This window comes from Pseudophryne corroboree, chromosome 6 (assembly GCF_028390025.1).
Source record: "Pseudophryne corroboree isolate aPseCor3 chromosome 6, aPseCor3.hap2, whole genome shotgun sequence".
Classification (NCBI taxonomy): domain Eukaryota; kingdom Metazoa; phylum Chordata; class Amphibia; order Anura; family Myobatrachidae; genus Pseudophryne; species Pseudophryne corroboree.
In genome coordinates this window covers 127,753,778-127,772,251 of record NC_086449.1, presented here as the reverse complement: position 1 = coordinate 127,772,251, position 18,474 = coordinate 127,753,778, and the positions used below count along the sequence as shown (strand labels likewise).

The 18,474-nt window shown below is 43.4% G+C and overlaps 1 protein-coding gene across 6 annotated transcripts in view; it reads right to left on the bottom strand.

Moving 5' to 3' along the window:
* The window catches only part of LOC134936672 (aspartate aminotransferase, cytoplasmic-like), a 48,258-nt gene extending 40,584 nt beyond the window's left edge, over positions 1–7,674 (bottom strand). Inside the window, exons 1-5 of one of the 6 annotated variants that reach the window (XM_063931840.1) lie at positions 7,454–7,674; positions 6,789–6,921; positions 5,215–5,407; positions 3,851–4,053; positions 1,324–1,441 (exon numbers count right to left, since the gene is read on the bottom strand). In XM_063931840.1, the coding sequence (XP_063787910.1) occupies positions 1,324–1,441; positions 3,851–4,053; positions 5,215–5,332 (439 nt within the window). In that variant the 5' untranslated portion in view covers positions 5,333–5,407; positions 6,789–6,921; positions 7,454–7,674. The remainder of the gene's footprint in view (positions 1–1,323; positions 1,442–3,850; positions 4,054–5,214; positions 5,408–6,788; positions 6,922–7,453) is intronic. The other 5 variants (XM_063931839.1, XM_063931844.1, XM_063931841.1 and 2 more) reach the window with 5 other exon arrangements.
* Between the last annotated feature and the right edge of the window lie 10,800 nt (positions 7,675–18,474).

Genomic DNA, 18,474 nt, shown 5'->3' with positions numbered 1-18,474 from the left:
ATGTAGTGTAGGGTATAGAGGGGTCAGTGATGTAGTGTAGGGTATAGCGTGGTCAGTGATGTAGTGTAGGGTATAGAGGGGTCAGTAATGTAATGTAGGCTAAAGAGGAGTCAGTGATGTAGTGTAGAGTATAGATGGGTAAGCAATGTAGTGTAGGATATAGAGTGGTCAGTAATGTAGTGTAGGGTAGGGTATAGAAGTGTCAGTGATGTAGTGTAGGATATAGAGGGGCCAGTGTAGTGTATAGATGGGTCATTAATATAATGTATGGTATAGAAGTGTCAGTGATGTATTGTAGGGTATAGAGAGGTCAGTGATGTTGTGAAGGGTACAGAAGGGTGAGTGATGTAGTGTAGGGTATAGCGTGGTCAGTGGTGTAGTGTAGGTTATAGAGGGGTCAGTGATGTAGTGTAATGTATAGAGGGGTTAGTGATGTAGTGTAGGGTATAGAGGGGTCAGTGATGTAGTGTAGGGTATAGCATGGTCAGTGATGTAGTGTAGGGTATAGAGGGGTCAGTGATGTAGTGTAGGGTATAGAGGGGTCAGTGACATAGTATAAGGTATAGCGTGGTCAGTGATGTAGTGTAGGGTATAGAGGGGTCAGTGATGTAGTGTAGGTAATAGAGGGGTGAGTGATGTAGTGTAGGGTATAGAGGGGTCAGTACTGTAGTGTAGGGTATATATGGTCAGTAATGTAGAGTATAGAGGGGTCAGTGATGTAGAGCAGGGTATAGAGGGGTCAGTGATGTAGTGAAGGGTACAGAAGGGTAAGTGATGTAGTGTAGTGTATAGCGTGGTCAGTGATGTAGTGTAGGTTATAGAGGGGTCAGTGATGTAGTGTAGTGTATAGAGGGGTCAGTACTGTAGTGTAGGGTATAGATGGTCAGTAATGTACAGTATAGGGGGGTCAGTGATGTAGAGCAGTTTATAGAGGGGTCAGTGATGTAGTGCAGGGTATAGAGGCATCTGCAGAGTAGTGTAGGTATAGAAGGGTCACTAATGTATTGTAGGGAATAAAGGGGTAGGTAAAATATTATTAAATTAAGACACAAAATACAGGAAAAAGTAAAAAGTAACCAATCTGGTTAAAAAAATGGCAGAGGTCCGATACAAATGACCCACGCCTTGCACCTTGCGATATGCTTAATGTGAGATATGTTCACTTTTTGTATAGCAGGGAAAGGCACAAAATACATTTTTGTACAAAGTTCTGCTTGGTCTAGAACCGTCCCTAACAGTCTGTATACTTCCCCATTACCCAGTGCAGCACTCTCTGCAATGGGTAATCAATGGAAGCCTGCAAACTCAGAGAACGGTACTTACCATAAGCGGGTAGGGGAATGCAGGCTGACACTTTCCCATTTATATTATACCATCGTCTGAGGAATTCCGCACCTACTCTGAAAGCGCCGGTGCTCCCTACTGTTTGTATGCCACTTGCCTGACAATATATAGAAGAAGAATGGCAATCCATTATTTTCAACAGATTGGGCATGTTATCAGATATCCACAGGAAAGTTTTACTTTTGAAGTTTAAATAAATTTAGTGAAAACTATTAATTGCATCTTCTAATGCCTGAATTCGTAGATCAAATTTTACGGTCGAATGCATTTACTGACACATAAGACAAAACCTGCGTTAGTAAATATCTAATAACTGTACCAATATTTATTAGTGTGTACAAAGTGATCGTATGATGTAACTTGCTGATTACAAATGGATGGAGACTATTTCTTGGCAAACACTGGGCCTAATTCAGACCTGATTGCTCGTTAGCTGTTTTTTGCAGTCCTGCATTCGCATTGTCGCCGCCCACCGGGGAGTGTATTTTAGCTGTGCAAGTGTGCGGTCGCATGTGCAGCTGAGCGGTACAAAAAGAGTTTGTGCATTTTCTGAGTAGCCCAGGACTTACTCAGCCGCTGCGAGCACTTCAGCCTGTCTGGGCCCGGAATTGACGTCAGGAACCCTCCCTGCAAACTTATGTACATGCCTGGGTTTTTCCAACCGCTCCCAGAAAATGGTCAGTTGACACCCACAAACGGGTTCTTCCTGTCAATCTTCTTGCGAACGCCCGTGCGATTGGGTTCTTCGCACAAACCCATCATCCGCTTTGTACCAGTGTGATGCGGCTGCGCATTGCGGTGCACATGCATGCGCAGTTTAGTCCTGATCGCCCGCTGCACGAAAACGCAGCCTAGCGATCAGGTCCGAATTAGGCCCAATGTTACCTTCTATTGTCTGTAAATGACTGGTGCATTTAAACGGGTCCTTTAAGCCTCTTATCACTCTTTTCTAATGGCAAAAGGTGCTTAAGCAACTTTCCGTTGTCTGTGAAAGCAGATACCAGAGTTTAACTAATTGGAGTGTGCAGCACTCACCTGCCTCTTCCCCTTTTGTGCTTAATATCTCAGACTAATTGGGGGTAGACACGGGGCGACTTGTGCCTGTGTGCTACGCGATACATCGCTATACACCGCTATACACACAGAGATGTGTGCTGAGCCAACTGTGCTAGCCAGTGTCTTTTATGCACATGCTAGGCGATCCAACTAGATCTTGCCTGCATGTGCTAAAGATCTGAGCATGCGATGGCCACGCGTGGGATTGCGCATCGTCATCACTATGGGGTATACACACGGAGCCTAATTTAGAAGCGATCTAGACAGATCGCTAAGAAAATAGGTAAAAATCGCCCAGTGTGTACCCCCCATTACTGCTCGTTGTGAAGATTCAAACTCACCAGGTAATCCTGGCATGCAGCTGTGCTGACCAGTGGTAATGTCCCAGCGGTTAGCCGGCATCCAGGACATTGGGCCTAATTCAGTAAGGATTGCAAATTCTGCAATTCATCCCAGGGCAAGGCCGCCAAGCATGCTGACCGCCGCCTCCCCTCCTTGATGAAGCACAAATTGTGATCACATCGCAATCTCTACTTCATGGCAGAAATTAAGATTGCCTTCGCAGCTTAGCTTTCTGATCGCGGTGGCTGCGTGTGACGCTCACACCACGCCCCCCATTTCAACTATGCCACCCCCATTTGGTCGCCTCCACCCTTCACAACACTCCTTCTCCGCCTAGGAAAAGGAGCATTGCCATCCCCCAACCCACGGATGCCTCTGCCTGATTGACAGGCAGAGGCGATCGCATTTTCTGCGCCCCCTGCGCTTTGCAATCCAACCTGAATTAGGCCTATTACCCACAATGCAGTGCTGCAGCTCTGTCTCCTGGACACTCTCTTCTTTCCCACTCACTGGCCCCTTTCTCCTACTCTACTTCTCTTTCTTCTGCTCTGTACATTGAACTCCTTACAATCAGTCTTTGCATGCACCAGCTGCAAGGACCTCTCACAGATCCTCTTCATATGTCAGAACCCGTAGATGAGAAAAAAACGCTGCACGTTAAAATAACTCTACCACTCACATGGTAGTGTTAAATATTAGAAGCAGTTAAGTAAATAGCGCTGCGAGCAGGGGAACGAGAGCGGGTGCTATCTTGCACATGTTGCCCCCCCCCCCCCCCCCCCCCCCCCCCTCTCCCCTGCACACACCTTTTTAGACAGGGCATTTATTACATTCATTTGTGATGTGTTGGAGAGAACATTCACAGGGCAAGGACAGAGCATTTCAGCAAAGTCACTTCTTGCACATAGGCAAGCAGGTAGGTGAATGTTTAGCCACTGATTATAGTGGCAGAATGTTAATAACAGAACATTATTGATGTCATTCTACTGTCAAACTGCTATGGGACGTTTATTTTGCACATGTACCTCTCCATGAAACTTGTTTACATATTTTCTAAAGTCATTGCAGATGTACACTGTAAACAACAGTTCAGCAGCCAATGGTTTACCCTGTTTTCCAGGATAGCCTTGCTGTTCTTCCCAAGAGCAAGTTCTGTAACTCCTCGGATAAACTCTGTAGATCCCGTTATTGGCTGAGGCTCATAATTTCGTGTTGGGTCACTGATTATCTGTAGATACACTCTCCTCACTGGCGGTGGAACCCAGGGCTGACCGTCATCAGACACAAGTTCTGTGCAACAAAGAGGAACGTCTAACACGTATAGCAGAAAAGAGACAGAATGATCATATGATTTGGGGACCGAGCAACATATCATATCTCATAGAAGACCTCTTTGTTTAGTATCTTTTTGACTCTGTTAGTAAATAGGAGGAAGTTTTGAGAGTAGGGCTATCATTTTGTATATAGTGAAGTAGTATATTCTCCTGAATGACTCTTTGTTGTCCAATAATGCAATGTGCCTACTGCCAGCGATGACAATGGGCTTGGAGTTACCCAGTGGAGGTTGGGAATGGGCACACATCAAAGGGACATGTCCTTATGTATGAAATGCCACACCGCTGGGGTTTGACATTTTGGGGGAGTGAACGCATGTCATTCCCCATTACCTTCTCTTTGGGGGCTTTCCCAGTGCTCCAGGAACTGCTGGGCAGCTAACAGCGTATCCTCGCTCAGTGTGGATGATGCATGTCATCCATCACTGCTATCACCTCTGCTCACTAACACCATCCTAGGGATGACCCCTGAGCAGCTCTGATGTTTTGGTGTCACCCTCTTTGACGGTGTCACCCGGTATGGTCTGCGGGTGTGGTTCATCAAATCGACAGTGTCTAGGTCGACAATGTTTAGGTCGACCACTATAGGTCGACAGTCACTAGGTCGGCATGGATGGAAGGTCGACAGGGTTTCTAGGTCGACATGTGCTAGGTCGACAGGTCTAAAGGTCGACATGAGGATTTTTATTTTATTTTTTGTGTCGTTTTCTTTGTAGAGTGACCGGGATCCCAAATTAGTGCACCGCGTCCCCTCGCATGGCTCGTTTCGCTCGCCATGCTTGGGCATGGTGCCTTCGCTCCGCTACCGCTTCGCTCGGCACACTTTACCGTTCCAATCGTAGTCCACGTGGATCGTTAAGTATGAAAAAATTCAAAAAAAGAAAAAAAATGTGAAAAACTCATGTCGACCTTTAGACCTGTCGACCTAGCACATGTCGACCTAGAACCCATGTCGACCTTCCATCCATGTCGACCTAGTGACTGTCGACCTATAGTGGTCGACCTAAACATTGTCGACCTAGACACTGTCGATCTTCAGACCGGATCCCATGGTCTGCACCCATGTACCTCCCTAGTGAAGCCATTGACTGCCCTGCTATTCTACATAGGGTTAGAATACAATAGGTTTCCACTTTACCTCTTCGCTGGAGGATAACTTTTCTGTCATCTGTGTCTGTGAGAAAAGCCTCTTCCTGTAGTTTTTCAATTTCCTTAGGAGTTTTAGGAATATCAAGGAACACAGACAGAGATGTCATCTTCTTCTTCTTCTTTAATTGTTTAATTCAACAAGAACTCATACACCAGCTTTGCTGCTGAGGAAGCAAAATCATCTGTTTGAATAAAGGTAAATAGTTTAATATAGGAAGTGTCTAGCGCACTTTTAAAGTACCATCAACAGGTCATGTTTTCCGGATTTCTTAGGTGAGTTAATCTATTTTACTGGGTCAGTAATTATCCCACCTGTTTCCACAGATAGAAATAAAACAAAATATGACCCATTTGGGCAGGAGTGCATTAAGTGCGGAAGAGGCCTGTGTGCAGTCTCTGCCCCCTGCTAGAGAGGAGTCCATAGGCTTCTATAGGCAAGGCCATCTATAGATGGCATTGCCTGTCAGACACAAACTCCAGAATGTTTTGGTTTCTGGAGTTTGATGCATACCAGCACATCTCAGCCTATAGCATTCTATGGGGATTGCAGTGTCAGCAGTCCATAGAGCATATCGGTGATATCTGATGCTGACCACTTTAATGTACTTGGGGTTTGCTGCAAACCTCCATCAACAGTAGCAGTTTTTGGAGGTATGTCCACATATTGGAGTTTAGTACATCTCACCCACAGTGTCCTGATTCTTGTGTCTGTGGATATCATCATTGACAAAGCACAAAGTTGCATACATACATAATGTCTCTTACATTGGGCTTCTTTTGAGGTCATCACATCTCATAGCTGCTACAACTCACATTTCCACTTGCCATGTAGCAGAATGTTCCCAAGACAAATTTTAAAGATAAGTACATTTACAATGAATACTACTATTTTCTGCACAAAATACACTGTATCAAGCTTTGGAGAGAGATAAAGTGGAGAAGTTGTGCAAAGTATCAGCCTCTAATGGTAATTTATCTAGCACAGTCTTTGAACAGTTTGGGGAGGAATGTAATAGGGTGTGAGAATCAGGAAGTGAGAGATTTTGTGAGATTTCTCCTGTGTTTTTTTTTTTGGGGGGGGGGTTAAAGTGGCAATCATTTACATGGCAAAACAAGGTTGATTTTTCCATATAAGTGATTGCCACTATAAAAAAACAGGAGTACTCTCACAAAATCTCTCACTTCCTGATTCTCATACTTTTGACTCTGATTGGCTGTTTTGGGCAACTACGCCACTTTATCTCTCTCCAAGGCTTGATGTATCTCCCCCTTAAAAATCATATAAATAAAAAACACATAAAGGCTGGTGGCCAAAAGACTACTTAGAGAGTTTTTGTCCCAGCAGTACCATACATGCGGCATCCTAGGCCAAGCCAAACGTGACATACTTGTGGCTCTCCTGCATGCCCTGCCCCAGTTGTAGCATTTTTAGCATTAGCAAAACTGGGGCATGGCATGCTGAGACTTGTAGTTTCAAACAACTGGAGCGCCACAAGTTTGCCAAGCCTGCCCTAGGCCATACATGTGTCAGAGAGGGTGGAAGGATCTGAATGCAATTAGTACCTTTTTCCTATAGGAAGGAGCAGGGATCAGTGAGTTTATTCATCTGGATATTGCGCTAGTCCCACCTTCATGCATACAATGTCCCCATACAGTGTAGGTACGTCAGGTATTTAGTGATCACAGGAGATATCTGCTTTATAAATAGGTGCAACAAAAGAAAACATGCCAATCATACTAAAACTTTAATTCCACATGTTTAAGGGAGGTGGGTACTTTTGATAATTAAATCCCATACCACCCACCCCCAGTGTTGTTTTATTCTCATGTTTGCTGCCAATTGTAAAGTGCTACATAGCTTTAGAAATAAATGATAATACTTACAGTGTATCGCCAAATTGCATGGAGATTATGTAAACATTTTCTCAAAATTAAGATAAGAAAATCTAGGGAAGCATTTTAATAACATACCCCACAACATCGCATGTCTCCAAAATGGGTTAGAGGTGTAGATATGGCACATTGCGGCAGGGCAAAACCTGCAAATTGGTACAACATTTCTGATCTTTGGGGGAAGGGGAGGAGTGGCAGAACGGACCTCCAAATTTGGTACTGTCTTGCCAGACGTGGCACAGGTGAGAGACATGCTGCGGAACATGCAAACTACATTCATAATGCCATGAAATCCACATAGATCTTTCTTGAAAGTAGTTTAGAGTCTGACTTACCTTTTCACATGAATGGAACACGGTCGTGCATAGGTTTCCTAACTACGTTTCAAGGACCAAACAGGCTACTCATTGTTTTTTCAATTGTAACAATATCCAAGGAACAATCCTCTGTCTTTCGTATTACATACATTTACATGGGACTGTGCTGTACACACAGCCTGTGGGCACCTGTCACTTCCTTCTGCCTGGAGTCTGCAAGGCTCCAACCACACAGAGGCTGTTCAGTATCTTTGTTGTAGGTAGCAACAGAATTTTAAGGACTTTGGTTACCGAGGTGATGTCAACACAGCTACATAGGTTTGTCTTCCACTTACTTACTGTGAGAAAGTGTGATGGTGTTTTCTTTGTGCAAGTTTGTTTCCCACAAAAAAAACTACATTATTCTTATGTATTTATTTGTTCTAATTAATTTGATACAAAAACCTGTCCTACTCTGGCCTTTTGCAAGAGTTTTTGTTCCATTAATAAGAAATGTTCCTTTACATTGTAATCCACCATGCCACCTTCCTGTGGGATCTGCTGCTTCCCTTTAAAAAGTTTTTTCCAGATTCTAAATATTGACTATCTAAAAGCTTGGAAATGGAAGGTTTAATGCATATAAAAAAAAAAAAAAAAAAATATTTTAACTTATATGCAAATTACATTTGTACCAATGTTTAAAAATATATTGGCATATCGCGACTCCATGTGTACGCCACAGTGCAGGACATCTGCTGGTATTTAGTGCTGTCTCCTGACCAAGTATTGTTTCGGGATGCGGTCAATTTACCTACAATCAAAATCCTGACGGACAAAATACCGACATGGTCAAAATACAGACATTTCAAATACCGACAAGGTCAAAATACTGACATTTAAAATGTCGACAGGTCAAAAAGTCGACATGAGTTTTTCATGATTTTTTTATCGCAACCGACTTGTTCATACTTTACCATCCCAGTGGGCATGGAGGGGGAATATAACAGTGTGCCAAGTACAGTGAGGCACCGTGCCTGAAGTTGCTTGCCATGCGAGGGGACGCAGTATACTTATAGGGTGTCTATGTCAACCTATGTCAACATACAAACAAAAAAACAATGAAAAACTCGTGTCGACTTTTTTACCTGCCGACATTTTAAATGTCAGTATTTTGACCTTGCCTGGAGTTTGACCATCGGTCAATTGTTGTCGGGATTTTGATTGTAGGTATTTCATACTGATCCCTTTGTTTCCACACCTGCTAATGGATGGTACTTCACAAAGGTTTCCCGGGCCCTTGCTGCTTGTTCCACTTTGTGGCAGATACCGGGGCATAGACACCTTAGTCTCCAGCTGATAGCTCAGGTGATGTTAGAGTCACATGTCACAACCCTACGCGTTTCATCATAGGACTTTGTCAGAGGGATGGCCATTGTGACTACACAGTGGGGACTATTTACTAAGCCTTGGAGAGAGATAAAGTGGACGGAGATAAAGTACCAGCCAATCAGCTCCTTATTGCCATGTTACAGGCTGGTTTTAAAAAATGACAGAAGCTGATTGGTTGCTACCTTATCTCCGTCCACTTTCTCTCTCTCTCTCTCTCTCTCTCTGAAGCTTAGTATATAGAACCCAGAGTCTCTTTACAGTGTAAAACTACCAATCATGTTTTTCTAATCAGTAATTAAGTAATTCATCTATTCCAGGTAAAACAGTATCATGGCTGAAGAAATCTGTGAACCCATAATAATGTTTAAAAGGTTCATAGGTAATCGAATAGTCTGGAATTCATCTGGATCTTAAATGTTATATGTAGTATATAAACATAAAGGATTATAACTTGAAATTCACATCATCGTTAAGTTAAGGTAAAATAAAATTTATACATCTAGTATTGGATACCATAAAACCAGCTGAGAAATTAGAAACTTATACACACTTTAACAATGTGGGCAGGAACAGCAACGCAGAATTTACTAGCTGTCGTTATAATCAATGGAAAAATACCTTTCTCGCAATTGGCATGATTAATATGAAACTGTAGCAACACTGAAAAATATGATGAAGAATCAAAGGTATATAAAAAAAGATTTGTAGAATGGGGGTATCCAAAAACATCTTTTAGATGTGTCCTACAAACAAGCAATGGCTAAAAAAATATATGCAGTCCTACCTGCAGAGCCGGTCCTAACCAATTTGATGCCCTAGGTAAGATTTTGGCTGGTGCCCTCTAGCACTGCCGCTAGTTCTGCCTCTGACCCAGCACCCCTCTCCCAGCACAGCACCTATCATCCAGCAGCACAGATTACAGCAACACTCATCACCCGTCACACATACTAATCCTCATTTTGGTGCTTTATGACAGCAACAGTTTCGGTGTCCCCACACCCCATATTTTAAATAGTGACATTGCATACCATATTTATATAGTTACATAGTTGTTGAGGTTGAAAAAAGACAATTGTCCATCGAGTTCAACCTATAGAGCTATATACTGTATTACATCTTTTATTACAGATTATATCCTTGGATGCTATTGTCGGCTAAAAATTTGTCCAATCCTTTCTTAAACACCTCAATTCAGTCAGACATTACTTTCTCTGGCATTGAATTCCATAATCTTACTGCCCGGACTGTGAAGAAACCCTTCCTACACTTGGTGGTAAACTTCCTCTCCTCTAACCAAAGAGGGTGACCTTGTGTCCTATGTACAGATCTCTCGATAAATAAGCGCCTGAAAGTTCCTTATATTGACACGATGTATTTGAAGATATTATGTCCCCTCTTATACGCCTTTTTTCTAGTGTAAACATATCCAATCTAAATAGCCTTTCCTCATAATCCAAAGACTCTAATCCTTTTCTAGTTCTACTATGTCTTTTTTAAAGTGAGGAGCCCAGGACTGTACACAGTATTCTAGATGGGGCCATACCAATGATTTATACAGTAGCAGGATTACACTTCCATCCCTAGTCTCTATTACCCCGCTTTATGCATGCTAATACCTTATTGGCCTTAACTGCAGCATCTTGACATTGCGAAGTACTGCTAAGTCTACTGTCAATGATCACCCCCAAATCCTTCTCCATTACTGATTTTCCAAGAATTACCCCATTCAGTGTATAGATTGCCTGTTTGTTTTTTGATCTCAAAATGCATACCTTTACATTTCTCTATATTAAACCTTATACTCCACTTTGCTGCCCAAACCCCCAGTTTAGTGAAGTCTCTTTGGAGATGTCATTATCTTACAAAGTTTAGTATCTTTTATACATATGTTAAACAGCAGAGGTCCTAGTAAAGACCCTTGAGGTACACCACTTAATACTTTAAGGGGGGTACACACGGAGCGATAATCTAAGCTATCTGACTAGATTGCTTAGATTTTCAGCAAGATCGCTCCATGTGTAGCCCTAACAGCAATAGCGATGCGCAGCCCCGCGCATCGCCATCGCTGGTGCTAGATTGGCCTGCACGCAGGCCAATCTAGCGGGTCGCTCACTTCACCCGCTGGGTGAAATGAGTGCCCCCCCCCGTCTTCCCCCGCACGCTCAGCACAGATCGCGCTGTGCTGAGCGGTGGGAGAGATGTGTGCTGAGTGGTTCGCTCAGCACACATCTCTCCTGCATCGGCCCGTCTATATGGGCCTTAAGTCCAAAATGTTCCATTGACCACCACTCGCTGTTCGCTAATTTCTAATCAGTTTTGACCCAAGTACAAATGCTGTCTCCAAGACCAAGCACTCTTAATTTAAGACACAACCTCATGTGAGGAACTGTGTTTAAGGCTTTCGCAAAATCTAAAAAGACCACATCCACAGCATTTCCCATATCTAAGTTTGCACACACTTCTTCATAGAAGCTATACCAAAGGTGTGCATCCCAAAGAAGGGATGTGTTCTTGTAGGGAAGGGGTGGAAACACAATAGAACCCCAGTTCAAATTACACTACACAGTAGTACAACCTTATTAACATTACATCACACAATAGTGCCCCTTATTTGTGTTATGTCGCACAGTAGTGCCCCTTATTCATGTTGCATCGCAACAGAGGCAAGGTATTCACAGGTTACAGACCCATTGGTAGTAAATCCCAAATGACTTCCTAGCTCAAACCCCTATGCTGTCCCTGCCACTAGATAGATAGATAGATAGATAGATAGATAGATAGATAGATAGATAGATAGATAGATAGATAGACAGACAGAATGGATCAACCCACTAACATTACAGGGCTGGCACGCCCCTTTGTCAAAGTGAACCTTTGAAAATGGTAATTTTTTTTTCTTTAACCATTTAACTCAGGGGTGGCCAACCAGTCAGAGGCAAAGAGCCAGAAAAGTTCTGTAGTCAAGAGCAAGAGCCACTATCATGTGCGCGCATAAAGGCGTGCGCGCAAAAATGGAGGCATGACCTAGCTGTCATAAAGCCACACCCCATTTTTGTGCGCACACCTTTCGGTATGACATTTGTAGGATTATGACCTCATATCATAACCCTGTTTTTCGTCATGTTGTACAGTGCCACATACATATAATGCCCCAGTACAGTGCCACATACATAAAAAAATGCCAAAAAAATGGGTGCCTCCACAGTGCCAGATACATATATGCCTTCACACTGCCAGATACCTATATGCCCCCAGTGCCAGATACACATATGCCCCAAAGTGCCAGGTACACATATGCACCACAGTGCCAGATACATACATGCCCACAGTGCCAGATTCACATGTCCCACAGTGCCAGCTATGCCCCCAATGCCAGATAGATACACATGTGCCCCCAGTGCCAGATATGCCCCCATTGAAGATACACATGTCCCCACAGTGCCAGCTATGCCTCCAGTGCCAGATACACATGTCCCAACAGTGCCAGCTATGCCCCCAGTGCCAGATACACATGTCCCCATAGTGCCAGATACACTTGTCCCCACAGTGCCAGCTATGCCCCCAGTGCCAGATACACATGTCCCCATAGTGCCAGATACACATGTCCCAACAGTGCCAGCTATGCCTCCAGTGCCAGCTATGCCCCAGTGCCAGATATACATGTCCCCACAGTGCCAGCTATGCCCCCAGTTCCAGATACACATGCCCCCAGTGCCAGCTAGGCCCCCAGTGCCAGATATGCCCCAGTGCAGATACACATGTCCCCACAGTGCCTGCCATGCCCCCAGTGCAGATACACATGTCACCACAGTGCTCAAACCCCCCCCCCTTCCTCCCTGCTCACCGCGCTGCTGCTGCTCAGTGCTCACTCTCCGACGGCGGTGTCTCTCTTCAATTAGGCGCCGGTCCATGAGCCAATCAAAGCTTGCGGTCCGGCAGCCAATTAGGGGCCTTAGCTGCCGGTCCATGAACTCTGATTAGCTCACGGGCCGGAGCCGAATTGAAGAGAGACACCGCCGCCGGAGAGGTGTGTGTCTGGGGCTGTGGGCAGGGGTGGCCAGGAGCAGACCAAGCCACATGCAGCACGAGAGCCGCGGGTCTGCCACTGCTGACTTAACTGATGATTTTTTTCCCACAAAAAAACACTCAGAAATTGACTTTTTTATTTTGTTTTATTTAAAAAAAAAAAAAGTTTAAAAAGTCTCTTTAATAATATAAATTAATATTTAATTATAATAAATATAAACCTAAGGGGTGTTTTAACCAGCCCGCCCCTACCTTACCAACCACCTTTGGCAGGACCGTACTGCATTTCTCCTGCTGTGTGAGGCTGGGAAAGCTGTTTACTCTGCAGAAACATTTAGGTTTGGGAGTAGCATGCATTTTCTGATCTTTGAATGCCAGTGTAAAAATACGGCTGCCTAGTAATTGTGTCCTGCTGCAGTATCTGGTGCTCTATCTGGCATCATGTGTATAATGGGCTCTACCTGGTGTAATGTGTGTAATGGGCTCTACCTCGCATAATGTGTATAAGATGTTCTACCTGGCGTAATGTGTATAAGATGTTCTACCTTGCATAATGTGTATAAGGGCTTTACCTGGCTGATGTGTACAAGGGGTACAACTGTGTGGTGTGATGTGAATTGGTAACATTCTGTGACTATGCCCCTCCCCATAAAGCCACTCCCCTATATTTTTGACATGTGCTTTAGTATTCAGAAGGCACCAATTCTCTTTCTGGCATAGAGTACCAAAATGTCTAGTTATGGCTATGCCCACAAGAGTCACTGCACCTAGTATTATCTCATGCTGTGCACAGAATGGATACAACATGTCAGCGATTGCTCACTTTCTGCTCTAGTCTTGTAGCTCAGGGAATGGCTCACTCAACTTTTTAAGAATATGTATGGATTGCATAGTGTCACATAAAGCCAACTCATTAGTATACATGGATAGGACAGACATGTTTTGCTTATCTGTTTATAAGAACACTGAAGCATGGGTAACAACTGCAAGGCTTCTTTATTCAGCCATTACAAACTATGGGGTCTGTTTACTAAGCCCTGGAGAGAACTAAAGTTCAAACCAACCAGCTCCTAACTGACACTTTTCAAACACAGGGGCAGATTTATTAAACCTTGTGAAGTGATAAAGTGGAAGGTGATAACGCACCAGCCAGTCTGCTCCTAACTGTCGTTTTTCAAACCCAGCCTATAAAATGTAAGTTAGGAGCTGATTGGCTGGTGCATTATCACCTTCCACTTTATCACTTCACCAGGCTTAATAAGTCTGCCCCACAACCTGTAAACATGGCAGTCTGGAGCTGATTGGCTGGTACTTTATCTCCATCCACTTTATCACTCTCTAAGGCTTAGTAAATAGACCCCTTTATCTCTCTCTGCATTATATATCTTCAAGACTTATTAAATAGACCCCTATATACACACTGTACATTGGACCAAAACCACTTTCCAGCATTTTCCATGGTCCTAGGGACAGTCACTGAAGATTCAGGCTTTAACATCAAATAAGGGGGTGTCTACAAATATCTAATGCAATAACATGACAAGACAGCCATTGGAGGTGGCATGTTTCTGAGGTGAACATTTTTCCTTCTGTTTTTCTGGGATTAGAGCATTGCATGTAAAACCAGTACCGCAAATCGTAGTACTGTACAAACAGATGAGACTATAAAGACCAGTGGCGTAACTCCCAGAGACACTAGAGGCATTTGCCACCGGGCTCCAGCTGTCAGAGGGGCGCAAAGAAAGAAAGACCGAGGGGGCTTCTGAAGTAGAAAAGAGCCCTCTCCACTCACAGTGATTTGCTACAGTCACAGCTCACTGCTGTCCAAGCTCAAAAAAAAACCTTGAAGACCCCTACAGCTGAAGAGTCTGAAATATGTCTGATAACAGATAAAAGTATAGTATGTACAATGATCTACAGCTCTGCTGTTGTTTCTTACATGAGGAAAGAAAGGAAAGCAGAAGTTGGTTTTCAGAAAATACACTCATTATTATAATAAAACCTTTAAGGGGAGTGTTTATCAAAGCTTTGAGAGAGAGAAAATTATGAGATAAGGTACCATCCTGTCATTTTTCAAACACAGCCTGTAAAATGTAAGGAAAAGCTGATTGGCTGGTACTTTATCTATCACAATTGTATCTCTCCGAGCTTTAAGAAAACCCAACCTCGTCGCTCTATTTGTTATCATTTGCAGACAGCACCCAAAAATAAAGATTCCTTATCGCCACAACTAGCTGCAATAATTCATCTTTATTCTCCCAGATGTATTGGCAAGTCAATGGGATGTCAGCACATGTGCAAGCCGGTGCCACAGGGAAGGGGGCACCACTTTCTATTTCGCCTCCAGACGCCTGGCATGAACTTACGCTCCTGATTGAGACTCATCGAGTGACTCCAGTGTAATCAGAGTATTATGACAAAATGTGACACTCAAGTGAGATAACTAGCACAGGCTACTGTGTAAGTGGGCTGTGCTCCCTGACCTGCTTGTTGCATCAGAGCAAAATTGTCATATCGTCACATGCTGCCACATTTTCTTTATTGCTGTTCACATTTTACTAACCCTATTTACCTATGATCAATAATATGCCGCCTGACTGTCTATTTGAAACTAGGTGTATAACAGCAGATATGAGTGAGGGTAATGACAATACCAACACCGTAAATGAAATATTATTTTTTTCCCACCAATAAAATGTACCTGTCCCCCAAGTGTGGCCAGAAGAGCCTGCAAAGCAATACATCTTACAAGTCTACACAGAGATTACAGTTATAGGGGTATATTCAATTGACGTCGAAAGCTGCCGTCTGTCGACTTTTTTTAGGTCGGAAGGGGTTCCAACCTATTCAATATATTCAACAAGTCGAGGAATTCGACTTGTCGAAAAGCACGTGGATCGGCAGAACAGCTGCCGATCCACGTGCTTGTGTCGAAAACGGGGCCAAAACCGACAGGTTTCGTCACCTTTTTGACCATCTCAGTCCGACATCAAAAATAGTCAGACTGAGATGTGGGACCCAGAGGAGGAGAGGGGGGGGGGAGCCGTGGGGAGACAGGGGGGAGCCGCAAGGCATACAGGGGAGAGAAGCGCTACAGCACTGCAGCAGGATGTCTCACAGCCACGCCACTCACGGCCGCGTCCACCCAGCTACAGCAAGTGAGGTCACGCTTGCTGGAGCCAGGTGGACACTGCAGTGAGGTTGGGCGGCTGTGAGACTGTAACGCTGCTCTCCTCCATCTGCCTGCGGCTGTCCCCGTTGGTCTCCCCGCGGCTCCCCCCCCTCTCCTCATCTGGGTCCCTCATCTCAATTCGACTTTTTAAAAGTCGAATTGAGATGAGATTGAATATGGGTTGTCGGATCCATTCTGACAAATGCATGTCGGAATGGATCCGACCCTAATTGAATATACCCCACAGTGTTCAACAATCACTACATGTACATATAAGGCCTGTTGGAATGTGTGTGTACAGGTGGTGATGGTATGGCAGACTGTAGGCACGAACATCCTAGTACTTAACCAGTGGCGAGGTTTATTGAGCAGTAATGTGACTTGTACAGCTGTACTAGCAGCTATGCTTTTATAGGCACTTAGCATAAAGCGGAGCATGCAGGTCAGCAGTGACTGAACCAGGGTAGCAGTGCAGAATACAAGAGGCATCAGCACCCTGGACAGCAATAATGGCAGGAAGCTAAGTGGAAGACATACATCTCCCACTGTGGTGCTCTAACACAGTGACAAGATGGCACCACACATACCACAAACTAAGGTTACGGATTGAAGCCGCCCTAACGGAGCCAATTCGGAGTATGCACAGTAGCACTCTCCAGCTTCAACAAGGCCTGTACTGGCTTCCATTCCTCACCAACATCACATACTGCACAATAGCAATGAGGTCCAGGATATAATGAAGTCTGAGATAGGGGACCATGCAGGATGCCATCTGAGGCATACAAAATATGAAAAAAGTGATGTCACATGGCGCTACCAACCAATATAGCTCTTAGACATTCTTCACATAAACATGATGATTGTTTGTTTTTCCAAAGGGGACTCTAAGAAACAAAGTAATACACACAATTGTGCAATACAGAGAGACAGAATTAAGGTCCAAAGATGTTTTTATTGGTCCCTCTCACAATTGTACTGGTTATTGATTGCGTATCACCCTCATAGGGTAAGTCATCCTCAGAGTAAATGAGTCTCCTTCAAAACTAGAACTTAGAAAGGACGTATATAGTGCAATATTGTCTTATTTAAAAACAAATTTTAAGAAACAATTGCACTCATAAGAATAAAAAACAAAGAGCATATCACAAAGCTGTAATGTCCTCTTTAGGGTCACCGTTTTAGTCCAGTCTGGCACGATGGATCCTTCCACAACACCGGAATCGTGGGAGATGGCAGCAGTTCTCATGAACATCCATGGCGTCCCTTTTAGAGGTTTCATCAGAAGCATGGAGACCATCCACCTAACTTCCTTTTTATACCCACTCTCATTATGACCAATAATGAGACCTCCTACATTTCCCAGCTGTCCCAGCCGGAAGTGCATCATTCAGAGGCAGCATGTAGAAATCCAACCATTTTAAAACATTTTCAAACAATAAATACTTGATATGAAATACACACTGACTGGAGTAATCAATGTTCCATAAAAAAACGTTAATTAACCATATTTTAAATTCATTAATAGCTCCGAGACCGGAAGTACGTCAACAGGAAGTGATGTAACGTCCTTTATATAATGGAGAAATGTTAATTTATATTTCTTACCACTTATATGGGACATATATGTAGTGGTCCAACTGACCACAATCTCAACAGGTCGTGGTCAGTCCCACTAGTTTAGCAGCTTGGACATTTATAAGAAACCAAAAATGCGGCACCTGGAAGTGCCGCAAATGCGTTCCAAATACAGGAAAATCATTTCCTGTTTGCATTCCACACCAGTCAATGTATATTCATTCACATAAGAGCCATACATTTTGAATGCAGCACATTTTTGAAAATTTTTGGCTCATAAAATTACAAAGAGAAACATTATAAAAATCTGGATATTGACGTCAAACAGATTCTCCACAACGGGCCCATGATAAAAAAAAATTAAATTAATAAAAAATGAGAAAAATAAATCAATATTAAAAAATATTACTAATAATACATGTTTAAAAAAACAGATTCAGCAGAAATAGAAGAGATTAATTGAGTTAAAAAAAATCCTAAAAGGAGACTGCAGGACTATAAATTTTCTTAAGAGGAAACAGCAGGACTATAAGAACCACTTGAGTTCGAAATCAGTGTTCAAACCCCGTGGCATAAATGTTCCTAATTTGTAGATCCAGCACATTTCCGCCTTGGCTAGACGAGTTTCTATGTCCTTATCACGCCAAGTGGAACTCACTAACTGGACACCCCAAAAGGACTTGATGCCACTGGTACTACAACCATGTACCTGTTTAAAGTGGGCTGATAAAGAGTGCGATTCCAACCCTTTTTTTATATTGTAGAGATGTTCTGAAAGCCTAACTTTAAGGCAGCGGGTGGTTTTGCCTATGTAAATAAGGCCACATTGGCATTCAATACAATAAATTATGTTCTTGGAGTTGCATGTTATGAATTCCTTTATAGCGTATTGAATATA